This window comes from Chlamydomonas reinhardtii, chromosome 3 (assembly GCF_000002595.2).
Source record: "Chlamydomonas reinhardtii strain CC-503 cw92 mt+ chromosome 3, whole genome shotgun sequence".
NCBI lineage: Eukaryota > Viridiplantae > Chlorophyta > Chlorophyceae > Chlamydomonadales > Chlamydomonadaceae > Chlamydomonas > Chlamydomonas reinhardtii.
The window spans coordinates 54,264-69,773 of record NC_057006.1 but is presented as its reverse complement, the minus strand read 5'-3'; the positions used below and the strand labels follow the sequence as shown (position 1 = coordinate 69,773).

Here is a 15,510-nt window from a genome sequence, read left to right as displayed (position 1 = left end):
TACGCCACCCGCGCACTTGGGATCCCGGCCTGCCACCGCTGGAGCGCTGGCTGCTCCTGCAGACGCGCCTCCTGCCAACGCTGGCGCTCTGATTGGCCAGTGCGCTTGCGGTAACCAGCACCAGACACACGCGCGTAGCACTTGCGCTGCTCCCTGCGCCGCTTGGTTGCTGCATGCCTCTGCTTCCGCGAACGGCGGCCGCGCCAACCGCGCGGCTTTCGCCGCCACCGCCCACGGGCACACCCTCGCCTCCCGCGCCCCCTCGACTGCCCCCGCTGGCGCTTCCGCCACACATTAGCGCGCCCGACCCCACGAAGCCGCCGCTGCCGCCGCCGGCGCTTTGCCCGCTCCCTGCGCCGCTCTCGCAGAGGCCGGGTAGGGCCTTGCGCCAATTGCTGACGCTCGGCCTCTGGGATGGCTCTCGGGCCGGCCCACAGGCGTACGGCGTGCGCAGGGTGCTGGTGGCTGTGCGGGCTGAAGTCGGCCAGGTAGCCGACGCAGGCCACCAGGTAATTGACGCAGCCCGAGTCCACGGCTACAACGCGCATGGCCTTGAGGGCATCCGGTGTGTATTGCGCAAGGGAAAAATGGGCTGAGCCCACGCCACGTTGATGCAATGTCCAAGGTTCAAAACTACCGCATCTCCCGGACGTAGCCGGGGTCGGTTTGTACAGGCACCGCCCGTTTCGGCCAGCTGCGTTTTGCTGTCAAGCACAAGCACAACCGACAACAAACCGAACAGCAATGAATCCTACCCACAACGTGCCACGTTATGCCCGCCCGCATGCCTTCGTTGTGAAAACCAGAGGCGGGGCCCGGTGGCCCTTGTACGGTTACGCTAGGGCTCCTATCTCAATGTCTCCATGGTGCCGTCTGCGCCTGGGAGCGGGACCGGGTGGCGGACGGTGGCCCTCCCGTGTGCCCACGGGGCCTGGTGCCGCAGCTGCTAGAGGTCGCGGCGCGCGCGGACGCGGAGTTGTTGCGGGTACTCTGGGAGCGGCCCTACTAGTGTGCTGACCCGGTTTGGCGGCGTGTTGGTGCGTGTGTGCCTGCGTTTGGCTGTGCGCCGGCGGTGCAACCCGTGCGGTAGCTGGTCTGCTTTGACACTTAGTTGTGGAGCCCGTGTGTACGGCCGCCTGGTCCGGTGTGCAGGTGTGGCAGTCGGTTGATTGGCTGCTGCCTGTGTGCCCCGGCTTGCGTGGGGCGCGTGACTCGTTTTGCTGCGGGTCGGTGCGTGTGTGCCTGCGCTTGGTTGTGCGCCTGCGGTGGTTCCCGTGTGGTCGCTGGTCTGCTTTGTTGCTGCGCGCGGCCGCTTGGATCGGCGGGCGTGCGTGACGGTCGGGTAGCAGCTGCCTGTGTTCTCTGGCCTGCATGGGGCTCGGGGTCCGGTTTGCAGTGTGTTGGTGCGAGTGTGCCGGCGCTCTGTTGTGTGTGCGCCTGCGGTGGTTCCCGTGCTCGCGATGGTTCGGGCTTGGGTGCTGGGTTTCCGTGTTTCTCGTTTCTATTCTTTTTCCAGCTCTGTCCCCTGTGAAACGGCTGGAGCGAGAAGCGACCTCGCGAGTCCATGCATGGACATCTTGACTTTCGCGAGGTCGCGAGGTCGCAAGGAAAGCAGCCCTGTCACGCGGATTCCACAAAGGAAGAGTTGCCAACTTCAAACCGGGAGATGAGGCTAGTATCGGAACCTTCGGCCTCAGACGGAGGACGTGGCGTGGGCTCAGCCCACTTTTCCCTTGCGAGGGAGAGCCACCTTTTCTTGTCCAGCTCTGTCCCCTGCGTCTGTTTCTTGCTCTATTCTGTCAGTTCGGTGGTTGCCTCGCCTGTCTTCGGGGTCCCGGTCATCTTGGTAGCGGAGCGGGCGGGAAAGGCCATGTGGAGGAGAGCGCAGCGCCGCCCAAGAAGCGGTGCAAGCGCGCAGGCTGAGGAGCTGGCTGGTGTCTAGGTAGCGGTCCGCGGTGGGGCTGGCAGGGCATGCGTAGCGGCATGACAAGTAGTGCGGCTGTTGACAACTGTGCTGCGTCTGGCTGCGGTTGGCTCTGCTGTGGCATCGCGATTGCTAGGCACCTGGTTTGGCTATGTGCCTGTGGAAACCGACCCCGGCTATGTCCGGGCGATGAGGTTGTTCGGCCTCAGACTGTGGAGGGGCTCAGCCCCTTTTCCCGTGACCGGAGAACACTTGTCGGATCCCGGTCTGCCATCTTTGCCCCGGAGGGATGCCCTTGGGTTTCGGTGGCAGATGTGGTCAGGTAGCACTCACTCAGATAAAAGTCTCCAGACATTCGTCGGCCATTCTGGCCGTGCGCTAGACATTCCTCCCGGGGGCTTATTTCTAGGGCTAGATTTTGTTGGCCTGGGTCCGGGCCATTTTTGGGAAAGTCCCAGAACCGCCATGCAAGTGCCCGGACAGAAGACGGCGGCCACCTGCTGAGCTAGACATCACCCTGAAAACAAAATGCGGAGTGGTGTTACCGTAACGCCAATGTAATGCTTCGCACGCTTCAGGCGCCTCAGCACTAACCCCCGATGCCTCCTACTCAATTGATATTGGGAGCTCAGCAACACGCCGCACTGTTCTCAAAACAGCTGGCACGGAAATGAGTGCAGCCATCGGTGCACTCCTCTGCTCCGAGGCAAACCGGCACGACCTAACTGCCTCCATGGTTGCCCCAGACGCACTCGCGCCTACACTTATCATGGCATAGTGATGACAGCGTGGCAATGGGGGATGTGTGTGTGTGTTGTGGTCAGATGCAAGGGCTGGCATGTGTGGCCTTGCCGTGAGCGCCGCGGCTTAATGAGCAGGCCCGAGCGTGGGTTGGGTAGCAACTGCGTGACACCTTGTGTGCAGACGCAGGCGGTGACCTGTGGTTGTCTTGCCGTCTTGGGGATTTCCGTTTTCCCTTCCCTTCCTGATGTACGCACACCCGCACCGCACCTTCTCATCACGACCAGTCACTCCCACGTGCAACACCTAGCGCCCCTTGCACACACGCGCACACAACCCGCCGGTGCTGCGTCTTATGCTTAGTAGCAGTGACAGCGCGCCCGTCCCCTCTACGCACAGGCACGCCGTGCCATGCCATCACCGTGCGCCGCCCACCCACCCACAACACCCCCCCCTGCCCGCCAACCCCCATCCCCACCCACCCCGCGCGCGCCTCTCGCCCGCCCCCACGTCCGCCGTCCTGAGCTACGGCCCCTCAATCGTTGCGCTTGTCCGTGCCTGCCTGCCTGCCTGCCTGCGTCAGGGGTGTGGGGCTGAGTCCCACACCCTTAATAAACATGACACATAGAATTAGTACTAGGAAGATGCCGCTGCGCAGCGCTGCCTGCAGGCGGTCGTACCATGGGGGGGCTCACGTGCTCACCAAGTCCAAGTGTGCAACCACTGCGGGACGGTGTGGGTGAGTCCACTTTGCGTGCGGGCGGCTGGCTGGTTGATGGCTGGCTGGGTGACGGCTCAGTGGGGCTCAGTGGGGCTCAGTCGTGGCCTCGTGGGCTCAGTGGGGCTCAGTGGGGATGACACGTGGATGACACGGCTCAGTGGGTGAGAACTCAGTGGGGCTCAGTGGGTGATGGCTGGGTGACGGCTGGGTGACGGCTCAGTCGTGGGCTCAGCGGGAGTCACTCACTGTACCCTCCCGACGGTAGGTGCAGGGACGTGACGTCAACTCCGCAACCAACATCCGGCACGCGCTGGTGGAGATGCTGCTGGGGCACAAGCGACCTGCATCGCTGCAGACTGGCGGCGGCGGCGGCGGCGGCGGCAGCGGCAGCGGCGGCAGCAGCGGGGGCGCGTGCGCGCATCTTGGTAGCGGAGCGGGCGGGAAAGGCCATGTGGAGGAGGAGAGCGCAGCGCCGCCCAAGAAGCGGTGCAAGCGCGCAGGCTGAGGAGCTGGCTGGTGTCTAGGTAGCGGTCCGCGGTGGGGCTGGCAGGGCATGCGTAGCGGCATGACAAGTAGTGCGGCTGTTGACAACTGTGTTACGTCTGGCTGCGGTTAGCTCTGCTGTGGCATCGCGATTGCTAGGCACCTGGTTTGGCTATGTGCCTGTGAAATTGACCCCGGCTATGTCCGGGCGATGAGGTTGTTCGGCCTCAGACTGTGGAGGGGCTCAGCCCCTTTTCCCGTGACCGGGGAACACTTGTCCCTTCCCAGAGCCTTCCTGCCTGTTTCAATTTGTGTGGCTTCATTATGCCTTGCCTGCCTCGTTGCCCCTGGTGCACATGTCAGGGGGAGGGCACGCAGTACGGTTTGTAGCCGTGTACACACTACAAAGCCACCCTGCCTTGCAGGACCCCATGCTGCCACCATGCTGAATGCCCTCCCCTACACAAGGACATAACGGTCCCCGTGAACCGGACATGCCCCATGCATCTGAACCCTGTGCTCTTCACCAGCCCCCAGCTTCTTTCTTCCTTTACCATCAAGGTCAATGCGTTCTTGCACTAAAGGTGCGCGATACCAACTTGGCTTGGCAACCTATCGTTGCACATGTCCTGCTCCCTGCCTCCTCGCGGAATCGTGCGCGGCAACCATCCCTGAAAGCCTTGCTGTACGTCACGCTAGCCTCGCTCGAATAATACAGAGACACGCGCTGTCTTACTATTTCGTGCGTGTGTTCCGGGTGTGTATGGGATTCCGTGTTCGCCTGGCCGCATTCGGTACGCTGGTCACCCGCTGCCTTCACCGTCGCTTACCCAAACCTTCACACGTGTACCACGGCCTCGGCTCTACAACGTCATGTTCGCTTGTGCGTGTTGCATTTTTTCAAGCACGTCAATCCACGTGTACCAACCAACACCGTGCGCATTCGTTTCGTGAAGCATCTTCGTGTACCAACATGCAACGGCTTCAATCCAAGCACGGGCTGCCACCTAACGTTCTGAAGGGCAAGGTGACGATACGCCAGCGTCTTTTAGCCATACATGTGCAACCAATAAACCCAGTCTACCTAATGTAGCGAGCATCCCGGACCGGAGTCCAAATGTCATGCTTCCCAGTACCTAAGCATCTTCCTTAAGCTCGCTACCGACCTTTCTCAATTCCTTTCTCGCAGGCCTGACTGAAGTACACGGCTGTTGCGCCCGGTGTGAGATTACTGGCAATGCAGTGCAGGCAATGCATCACCCAACTCGAGTAGCCTGTTCCTTGCGCACGTGCACGCTGTGGACGTGCAGCTACAAACCTGCCTCAGATCGCATGTGCCCAACCTGCATCTACTAGCCACGCCTGGTAACCTCAGCCTGCCTCCGCTCGGCCCCCAAACTCCAGCCAACTTAAGTTTGCCTTGGTCACACCAAGGAAACGTGCTGCTGCACCTGCTTCACAAAACGCTAGTACTTCAAACTACTATCAAAATTGCCGCCGGCGCTCCCCACAACCTAATCAAGCTTGGGCGAAGCTGATTCGCTAGGTGGCTCCACCTGTGGCTGTTCTGTTGCTACATCGTCTGCGCTGCCCTCATGTCCGCCATCCACTGCGTCTTGGGCTGCTCCATGCGCCGACAGCGGTTGGTTCTGGTTGCGTCCCTCCTGTCGCACGGACGTGTCTGGAGCCGACACCGACTGCTCCTGCGCTGTCTCCTTGGCCGGCTGGGGCTCTACCGCGGCCTCGGCTAGCAGCAGCAGCGCAGCGAACACGCCGCTACTTCCCCCCGGGTCCTGCTGGGCGTCGATGTCACCGAGAGCCTGCACGTGCTGCTCGTTGTAGAGGCGCTGGTGCTCTGCTGCCGCGCCGTGAGCAGCACCAAGAGCCGAGCATGGCCCCGGCCCGCCCTGCCACCACTGTGCCAGCGGCAGCAGCTCGTGCTCTTGAACGCTGCCACTGGTGAGCGCAGCCCTTAGTGCTTCCAGGCCCTTGACGCCCGACGACTCGGGGTAAGGCTGCAAGAGGCAGGGCACGGGCGGCACACAAGCAGGCCAATCGGGAAGAAATGTATGGACGCAAGCTCACAAACCTTGACGGCCGCCGTCCTCGTCAGCATGCATGCAACATTTCAAGGGACCAGCTCCCAGCAGTCAGGATGCAACAACCTTCCTGTCCTATGCATCGCTCAAACCCAAAGCCATATGCAATGCACTGTCCAGCCCTGCATGACTCTTACCAGCACGCTGATGAGCTCCAACACCGCCTGCTCTGCCTCAGCCGTGTCCTCAGCCGCTGCACGGCCCGAGACGCCTTGCGGGAGGAAGCGGGCAGCAAACGCATGAAGAGACTCCAGCTGTGGCCGTCCACATGATCCGCTGCCACCAGTGCCCCCCACGCCCTGCAGTACCTCGTCGGCCTCCTTGTCCGGCCACCAGTGGACCACAAACCAGCTGCCCAGCTGCGACGTGTCCAACACGCCAGCGCTGCGGCCGCCGGCGCCCCTCCGACAGGTCTGCTGCACGCGCGGCGGGCGGCTGGCATCGAGGCCCAGGCCGCCAGCGCCCATATCCAGCAGCAGCAGCAGTTTAGTGTCGCAGGCAGCCAGCGCAGAGGCGTCTGCGCTACGGCTGCGCGCGGACGCCTGCATCGCAGCCAGCGTCCGTGACTGGCCCAGCACCCATGGGCTCAGCGCAACTCCGCGGCGTACGCACAGTTTGGCATGCAGCCCCAGCAGCGCTGTGATGCTGACAATGCCATATGCCTGCGGGCAAATAAACAATGGTACAGGGCAGGACTGTACCGGCACCAAATACTGACGAATTGCTTAGGCGTCAACCCCTTCCAGCCGCCCACACTGTACGCCCGTTGTCCCATACACCCATGCCCACGCACCGGCGCGCGAGTCAGGAGTCCGCCAATGGTTGTCAGTAACACGTCCACGTCACTTAGCACTACGGCGTCCGCCGGAAGCACGCTTGCAGAGAGGCGTACAGCGACAGCAGCAGCTGGCTGGTGCAGTTGGGTAGGAGCTACTGTAGCCGCCGAAGGAGCCAGCACGCTGCCACGCAACGGGCCGCAAGCTGGAACAGGCAGGCCGGGCCCTGGACGAATCACAGGCGGAGGTGTCCGGCCGGAGCCCGGCAGCACCCGGGTCTGGGGCGGCAACTTATTGGTAACAAGTCGCGGCTGATCCGACCGAGCTGTCACGACAACCCCACGCCCTTGCGTTATGACTGGCTGCTTCGCTCCTTGGCCATGCCACCTAATTGGTGCAGGCATTTGTGTGCGCTGCTGAGGAGCACTGTCTGGTTGAGCCGTTGTCGGCACCGAGCGCTGCGTGGCTTGCAGTTTGCGCGGTGGTGTCCTGTCCAAACTGCCCCGGCGACGGTCAGGACCCGCCTGGTCACTTTCCGCATCTGCGTGATGCTGTAATATGTGCTGCTGCTTCTGCTGCTGCTGCTGCTGCTGCAATTCGTGTGTTGAAGGCATTGGCTTTTGCCCTGACTGTTCTGGCTGAAGCCGGCGGTCCCGAATCTGCTGCAGCACCTTTGCCGCCATCGGCTCGAACCGCTTGCCCGCTGCAAGCAGGAAGGGAACAGCTTTACGCAGCTGCTCAGTCAGCACTGATGGCTCCCCGGACCACACTGGCGGCCGCCACTCGGAGGCTGCGCCAGTGCCCACGCCAGGCTCGTGCAGCCGACGCGGGGCGTTTTCGTGCCCAACAGCCGTGTGCTGTGGCGGGGGCACCTCCTCTACATCAGAGTCATGGTCGGCGGCCGCTGAAGAGTGTGCACGTTGCTGCTCACGTGGCGCTGAAGCTCCGGCTTGCGCACCTCCGACAGCTATGACCCCCTCGCCGTGTTGCCCCATCTCCAGCCCGCTGCCGCTTGCTCGCTTCCGCGGCCATGGCTGAACTGCTGGCACTGACGAAGGGCGTGCCTGCGCTGCTCCTTGCACGTGCACCTCGTCCTGCCCCGATGCAAGGGCTGCGTCCCTCCCAGCAGTCACAGAGACTCGACCCAGCAAACCTCCTGTATGCCGGTGAGCACGAACACCAATTGCCAGGTCCTCCGTGCGACTATGGAAACTGGTGCCGACGGCAAGGCCACGCCGGTGGTCCACTTCCATAGATCGAAGCTGCCGCTGGTGCTGCTCCCACGCGTGGCTCATTAAATGTGGCCCGCCCTTGTCCGGCTCCATGTCTGCGTCTGCGTCCGACCTCCGGCGGCTACGCAGCGCGGCCAGAGTGTCGTGAGCATCCGCTGCAGACAGCAGCGCACCTTCACCAAGCCGCGTTGCAACGGCAGGTGGCCAAGCCCGCGGTTGCTGCTGCTCAAGTTGCTGCTGCTGCTGCTGCTGCTGCTGCCGCCGCAGATGGTGTCCATCCGCGGGCCCAGCGTCGATGTCACCGGCGGTATCCTGACCGTCAGCGCTGTGGCCATTAGCCGGCTGCAGGTGACGCAGCAGGTGCCCTAAGGCCGCACCCCTAACTCCTGGGCCGCCCGGCATCCTTGCCATTCGCAACAAAAGCTGCGAGGCTACGCCATCTTGTGCAAAGAGGCCGCTGACGTGGGCTGGGCTCGTGCCGGCGCCCGTAGCCATGGAGTGGTGTGCAGCGCTGGCAGCTGCCGATGCGGCAGCCACGGAAGCTGCACCTCGTCGTACAGCGTGAGCTGTAGCCATGCCTTCGTCCTCTGCCAGAGCCTGCAGCCCGCTGGCCTGGTCCTCCATGCTGCGTCCAAGGCCACTGTGGGCCAATCCCTCGGAATGAAGCCCCGCCGCAGCTCGGCTCATGGCATGGCTATGGGAACCACGGCTCAGCTGGCCTACAGCGCCCATGTGGTTGAAGCCCGCTACGGCGGCAACCCCTGGGCCGCCAATGTCCCCTGTGCCCTGCTGCTGGTGCAGCATTGTCAGAGGCTGCTGGTGTTGTCGTTGCGGCTGTTGTTGTTGCTGTTGTTGGTGGTGGTGCTGTTGCTCCTGCTGCTGCCGTAGTACACGCAACATCTCTAACTGCGAACCGCTGAGGAGTTCCCCGTTTGAGCCAAACATGCTTACTGGCGTAACAGCTGACTCCTGGCATGCCCTCAGGTGAAGAAAGTCACAAGTTGTGTGCCAGCACGCCTCCTGTAGCGTGGGGAAGAGGGCGTAGTGCTTATCTGTGGCACCGTGGATGCGTATTCGTTTCATTTCGCGTGAACGCCGACTTTTGGGCGGGATATATTACGTGTCCTTTGTAAATCGTGCTATGTGTTATGAGCGAAGCTATAGGTTAGACACGACCTTGGAGATTGTGCCTCTTGCTTCACCGCGCGTAGCGGCATCTAGTGCCAGCTATAGACACTATACTTAGACATGCCGGCTTGGCGAAGCCGAGCAAGACCGCAGCGTGCAGACAGGATGAAGATTGGAAGCGAGCTTACCGTAGCAGGCTTTCAGATATAGCGGGTCAGAATAGTTGGTGCTTCAAGTTCATCTAGAGTGCGTAACAATACAAAGTGTCTGAAGGCCGGAGACCACGCGTGGGAAGCTAAGGTATACTGCCGTCGGCTGCCACTGCCTGCACAACTTGAGCGTCCTTGTTAGATATGTATAGGAACAAATAAAAATGGCCAGTCACTATGGTGCCGGTGTACCCATGTGAGGAGGAATTCCGCCATGTCGCTGAATGAGCTGAATTGGCGTCAAAACTCGACGACCTCCTGTGGCGCGTCATGGCATTGCAGTCTGTATTCGAGCTGCATTGGTTTTGTGAGCTCCATATTGCGGCGGTTCGCACAAGCAAGCTGTCTAGGAAGGCCTTACGCGTTCGCATGCTTTCAACAACTGAGTAAAAAGTTCTTTTAAGTTGCTACCTGTAAATCTAGAGCACCGTTTAATACGTTCCTTCTTTCCCGGCGCCGGGTTCGTCAAGATGACCCCCGCTTGTCGCGCTCACTAGTCAACACCAAAATATCGTATGCCGGTTCTTAGTATGCCAAGTACTATGAGCTGGCCTGGCTTTATTCAGCGTCAGCGAGGAATCGCTACCAATAGGCTGCTCTTGGGGCTGGCGGTGATACTAGTCCTGCATTCAAGTGGCAAGGCAAGTCCAGTGTAGAAACATGTGGCCTCTCAAGCAAACAACATATCTGGCAATGTTGCCTTGGGCCGTGGACCCGCCACACACGTGCCCCCAACTCGCCACACGCCTGTCACACCTGCAGGCTATCGCTGCAGAATGTGACCTACACACACTAGGATGGTGTGGGGCACTGCCTGAAAGTCTGTATGGCCACAGTCTGACGGCGATCGCCGGCGAGATGGTGGCGTACGGTGGCCGGCGGCAAGGCGACGACGGCATTCAACTTGCCCCTGGTGATCGAGCCTGGTTGTACAATCCCGGTTCCATGGAAGGGCGCTGGATGGCCTTAACGACAGACCTCCCCCTGAAGGTGCGCTGGATGGGGCGAATGAAGCGGTGACTCAGCCAACGGGTTGCAAAAAGTAGCCCGTGCAAGGTGCTGGGAGCCAGCAGGACAAGGAAGTAGTGGGGCAAGTGCTGCCGCCTGACGCAGACACGTTATGGCGAAGTTTCGAATGCGTCATTGCCAGTACCTTCGGACCTGCCACCCTGCCCGTCAGCCCTGGCCAGGCCGCCCACCGCCGTAACCGCCCACCGCCAGCAGCCCCGCCCGCGGAGGTGGGCGGCACGCACCAGCTCCCCCTGCCAAGCAGAGGGGACGCCGCGTCACCACCTCACGCGGGACACGGGACTAGGGCGGGGAACCCTACCGGGATTCCTACCGGGATCCCTACCGGGATCCCTACCGGGATCCCCGTGGCCCTCACACACCTAACCCCTCGGAACACGCCCCGTGTTGGCGTACGGGGTTATTTATTTTTTTATTCCACCGTGCCCGTGCATGGCGCACCTTCCCTATGATTTGGGTTTGGGCGTGCATGTTTTGTACCCAAATAGGGGTCACCGCTGATTCTATCAATCTTGGCAAAACAAGCTGCACTAATGCTGTCCCTGGAGGTGTTTGGGCGGTGGCGCTAACATTGTTTCTGGGAGGGGTCGATGGGCGTTCATGCAAGAATGGCGCGGACCAGGCGTTTCGGGCACGTCCCGCACGCACCGTACACTAGTATGGATGTTTACAAACGGGTGCAACAGGCCCCACAGCAGCACGCATTGCGATGCATACATAATAAGAATTGTGGTCGCGCAATTTCAGCAATCCGCTGCACGACAACATTCTTTCTTGTTCCCATCAAAAGTGCGCATGCGAAGTGCACCTCCAGGGGTGAGCGGTGCCACTGTGTCTCTCAGCGGGATTGCTCGGCGGTGATGGCGTGGTCGAGTGGTATGCCTATTGCAGTTTACTTGGTATTTCTGGATGGATGGACGACATACAACATGCATGGGTTCCCGCCGGTCAAAGGAGCCAGCAGGTGGGGGGCCATCTTGCCGAGGATGCATGTATGTGCGTGTCTGTGGCTCCTTGCACATGATGACCATAGTTGGATGCCTAGCTAGGGCACGTTGTTACGCCCATTTTGTTACGCCCATCCATGTCCCTTATCAACTGAGCGAGCTACACCCATGTCCCTCAAACAAGGGTGGTGCAGCAGTGATGATACGCACGCGCCTCTCGACTAGTCTACGGGGTTCCTTGTAGAACCTGGGACAGGCGGCCCAGCCAAGATTCAATGCATAGCAACACATAAGTGGATTGTGAGAGGCGCGTGGGGATGGTGGTGGTTTCTGTTCATCAATACTGCTGGCCCGTCTAATGTCGCACCCACAACCAGAGACTTGCTTCTCTCTGGGCCGGAGGTCGTCCCTCACGGCATGAGTGCGGAGGGTTACAACCCGTGGTTACAACAAAAAAACAATGCCGCATGGGCGGGGTGGCAAGGTATGGGCGTTTGAGCATGTCAAGGAGCTCCAGGGCGTGCGGTGTGGGCGATCTGCACCCAACGGACTTGACATGTCGGCATGCAATCACTTGACATCGCGATACGTACACTTACAAAAGGCCCAGCTTTCCATCAGTCCCTCTATGTCGTGTTTGTTATGCGCGTGCGGTAAAAGTTGCATCAAGAGACATGGTGGGAAGGGCACGGCCGTATGCAAGGCGGCGTGTGGCCATGCGTGTGTGCAAGTAGGCCAGGATCAGGTTAACCCGTCATTCCCAGGACTCCACGAACCAAGTAACTATGTGCCACTGTGCATTTTGCACGTGTGATGATGTCTTGTGGCACTTTGCTGAGGCGAATTGCGCACTATGTATGAAACTGACTGGCAGCGAGTGCAACTACAGTACTAAGCGACATCGGCATCTGGGGCACGAAGCGGAAGGGGCTCGCTCCTCTTGTGTGGGGGCGAGTCCACCCTGCCGTCTTCGGCAAGAATCAAGCAAGCGTTCGAATACTCTGGCGGGGAAGACATAACAACCGACCATACATCGACTGTGCATGACATTGCGCCCACAACAGCCCTTTATATTTCCTTGCTTGCAGAAAACCCTGAATACGTCTTCAAACGACACCAGCAGTAAAGATGAGTACATGTGTACAGCCGCAGACGACAATCAAGACATACTGCCTGGGCGATGGGGCCACGCCGCTTCAGCTTTGGGCCGCATGCTCTTTGTGTTTGGAGGTGCTACGCGTCGCGGTCATCAAAGCACCTCGGCACAAGTACCCGTTGTCGGCTGGCGTCTGCTTTCAGACCTGATAGCCATAGACATGGATACTGGGAGAAGCCAGCACCTCTGTGGCGTTTTGGGTGGCCAAGCGACGAGCGGTGGTAGGTTGCGTGCATCGCTTTCTATCTGGCTCCGCAATACCTAGCTAGCTCTCTGCTTGACCGGGCTCGATCTTACAAACTTGCTTTCGTTTGCGAAAGCAAAACTGTCTAACCTGTGGTCATTTCCAAATGCAGGCGTTGCACGACCACGCGCGCGAATAGGTGCAGCTCTGACGGTATCTCCTTCTGGAGACCGAGTTTACCTTTCGGGTGGATGGGGAACAGTTTTACAAGGGTCGGTCAATGTGACTGAGGCACCTGGCACGCCTGATGAGGTTTATTCCGAGCTAAACCGTCATGCTGGACTCCTTGTAAGGTGGGCTTACCCGGGCTTACTTGCTGTGCAAGCGTGCCATTATGCATTGTCGACTTGCTTTCATGCATCATTTATGCCGTTCCTTGCCTTTGCCCTGCCGCCCTGCGTGTCAGGTTAACGGATACGTGGGTCTGCTATCGGAGCAGCGGGGTTTGGCGGCGGTTACAGGTCAACGGACTGCAAGCTGTACGCAATAACAATGCCAGCAGGACACCAGACGGCTTTGTGCATCGGCTGCATGCCCGCTCTATTCTGGCTGTGAACATTTTTGGTTTGGAGTTCATGGTTGCACATGGGCTCGTTGGCAATGTGATGTCTACTGGCTCAGACAGTCTGACCGACATGGACTTGCCGCTTAGCCCAACAGCTGTCCATCTGCAGGAGGTCTTGGCAGCCATGGCGCTGGTACCTCCACACGCGGAGCCCACTTTGCATCCATCACCGGCAACACCTGCTGGTGTCGAAGCTACTACACCGCCTTGGTCATGGCCATCGCATACGATGCCGACGAGGGCAGTCAACACCCCAAACGTTCCACCACCTAGCAACCCTGACGTCGCGCAGTCATCTTTCAGCCTATCCAAGGATCAAGTTACCAGACTTGGAGCAACATATCCGGCGCCACATGATGCGATGCCTACTTTGTCGTCAGCTACGTGGGCAGTACTTGCCGTTCTGGACTCATACATTGAGATCATCAACCTGTCGTTGCAACACGGCACCCCAAGCGCACTAGCCGTCCAGCCCTGGGACTCAGCACCATTCAGTAGCCTGCGACTTTCGGGGCCGGCCTCCGCCCCTGGCCTTGTCATGGAGCGACTGGGGCCCGGTCCTGTGGCTGAGGACGGTAGTACTGTGGTGGACTGCGGCATGTTCCACAGCGTTGGGAAACCGTACCTCATTGGCTTGGAACTGCCAAGCCTTTCAAGGGCCTTCGAGCTTGCAACCTCCAGCAGTGATGTTGATCAGTACAGCACAACGGCACTTACTCTGCAATGGATGTACCCTGTCCCACCACAACCGATAACAATGGCACTACTGAATTTGTTCAGCGACTCCGGATCGGCAATGTTCATTGGGGGTTCAGGTCCACAACCATTGGCTCGGTGGGCAACGGTTAAGCCAGAGGTAGCAGAGAATGTTCTGGCACCTCCGGCCAACCTTCTCTTGCTGGGCGCACTATCTGCTTCAAGCATAACATCAAATCAGTCACATGCAAATGAGCCGGGAGTCTTGTGCCATGTTTCTTCAAGTGACCGCATGAATGATATATTATTGCAAGCAGCCAGCGGACTGACTGCACCAAACCGGGCGGTGATGTTATTCGTGCCAGAACAAGGTGCTGATGTACGTGATTGGCCCACCAGCTGGAGGACTGCCCAAGAGCTCAATACCCCACCGCCAGCAACGGGTGGTACTGGTCTGGATAACGACCCTGCATTCCTGCAATTTGCTTCTAACCGTCATGTTTTAGGCGCTATACGTATTGATAGCTGCTCAGCAGCTTTTTCAGTCGCGTTCCTAGCTTTGGCACCTTCTGTACTAGACACAGGTGAGAGTTTTCTTGCATATATTGCATTGCTAAACTCTAAGTCTTGCCAATGGACAGAGCAACCCCCAAACCCATTGGCAGTGCACATGCTGCACACATCACTCTCGGCCACGGCTGCTGGCAGTTCGTTGGTGTCGTGCCTGTCATGGCCGACCCACGTTGAGCTTCAGGACTCACGGAAACTGACGCACGTTGCTCCGCAGCAGGATGCATGTCTTGTTGTTGCAGCACATGCAGTAAATGCATCATTTGGGGGCAGAGTGGGCGTATCCCAGGACCGCTTGGAAGCCGCTGTATTGCTGCTGGAAGTCCTCGGGAATCGTGTGCACCCAGCAGCAACTCTAATGTCCATCTCTCTACAGCCTGCTTCTAACAGTGACAACGACCGTTGCCCAGAATATGCTTCATCAACGTATGCAGTAATGGTGTTCGGCGGCAGAGCTACCACTGTGATGCCAGCGATGCCCCAGGCGCTGGAAGAGCAGACGGAGGGCATCGTTTCAGCCCTTAGCGGCAGCGAGTGGTTTGAGGATGAAGGGAGCATACACGCCAATTCTGCTCCCGCCGCTGGCTCTATTACCCCCTTATTGCACACGCCTGTCGATTTGTTGTCAGATGCTTTCATTCTGGTATGGCAGTCGGGTGTTCAAGGTTCAAACATTGATGCAGGTACGCCGTGCCTCGGTCACACACCGTTTGCTAGGCGCGCATAATGATGCGCACTTGCATTCTCGCACAGGTCATGCTGCTAACTCGGACTATGTCGGTCGTTGGATTGCACAGCCGTTGGTTCCGGGCATGGATGTAACCGCGCCTTGGCCGCAGCCTCGTGAGGGGGCTAGTATGTCTGCTTGGGCTTTGGATGGTTCATCAGAGCCAGGTGGCGACAACAGCGATAACATTGTGGTGATGTTTGGCGGCGTTGTTCAACCGCAAGATGGTGGTGAGTTAAGCACACATACTCATGCCCTGAACC

At 59.5% G+C, this 15,510-nt stretch overlaps 1 protein-coding gene across 1 annotated transcript; it reads right to left on the bottom strand.

Annotated features, from left to right (window-relative positions):
- Positions 1 to 4,116: 4,116 nt before the first annotated feature.
- Positions 4,117 to 9,448, bottom strand: CHLRE_03g143787v5 (uncharacterized protein). Its single transcript, XM_043060353.1, has 4 exons — positions 9,293 to 9,448; positions 6,762 to 8,996; positions 6,106 to 6,630; positions 4,117 to 5,884 (listed from the first exon to the last, which is right to left on the bottom strand). The coding sequence occupies exons 2-4, from the start codon at positions 8,919 to 8,921 to the stop codon at positions 5,384 to 5,386; spliced, it is 3,186 nt and encodes a 1,061-aa protein (XP_042925482.1). The 5' UTR covers positions 8,922 to 8,996; positions 9,293 to 9,448; the 3' UTR covers positions 4,117 to 5,383.
- Between the last annotated feature and the right edge of the window lie 6,062 nt (positions 9,449 to 15,510).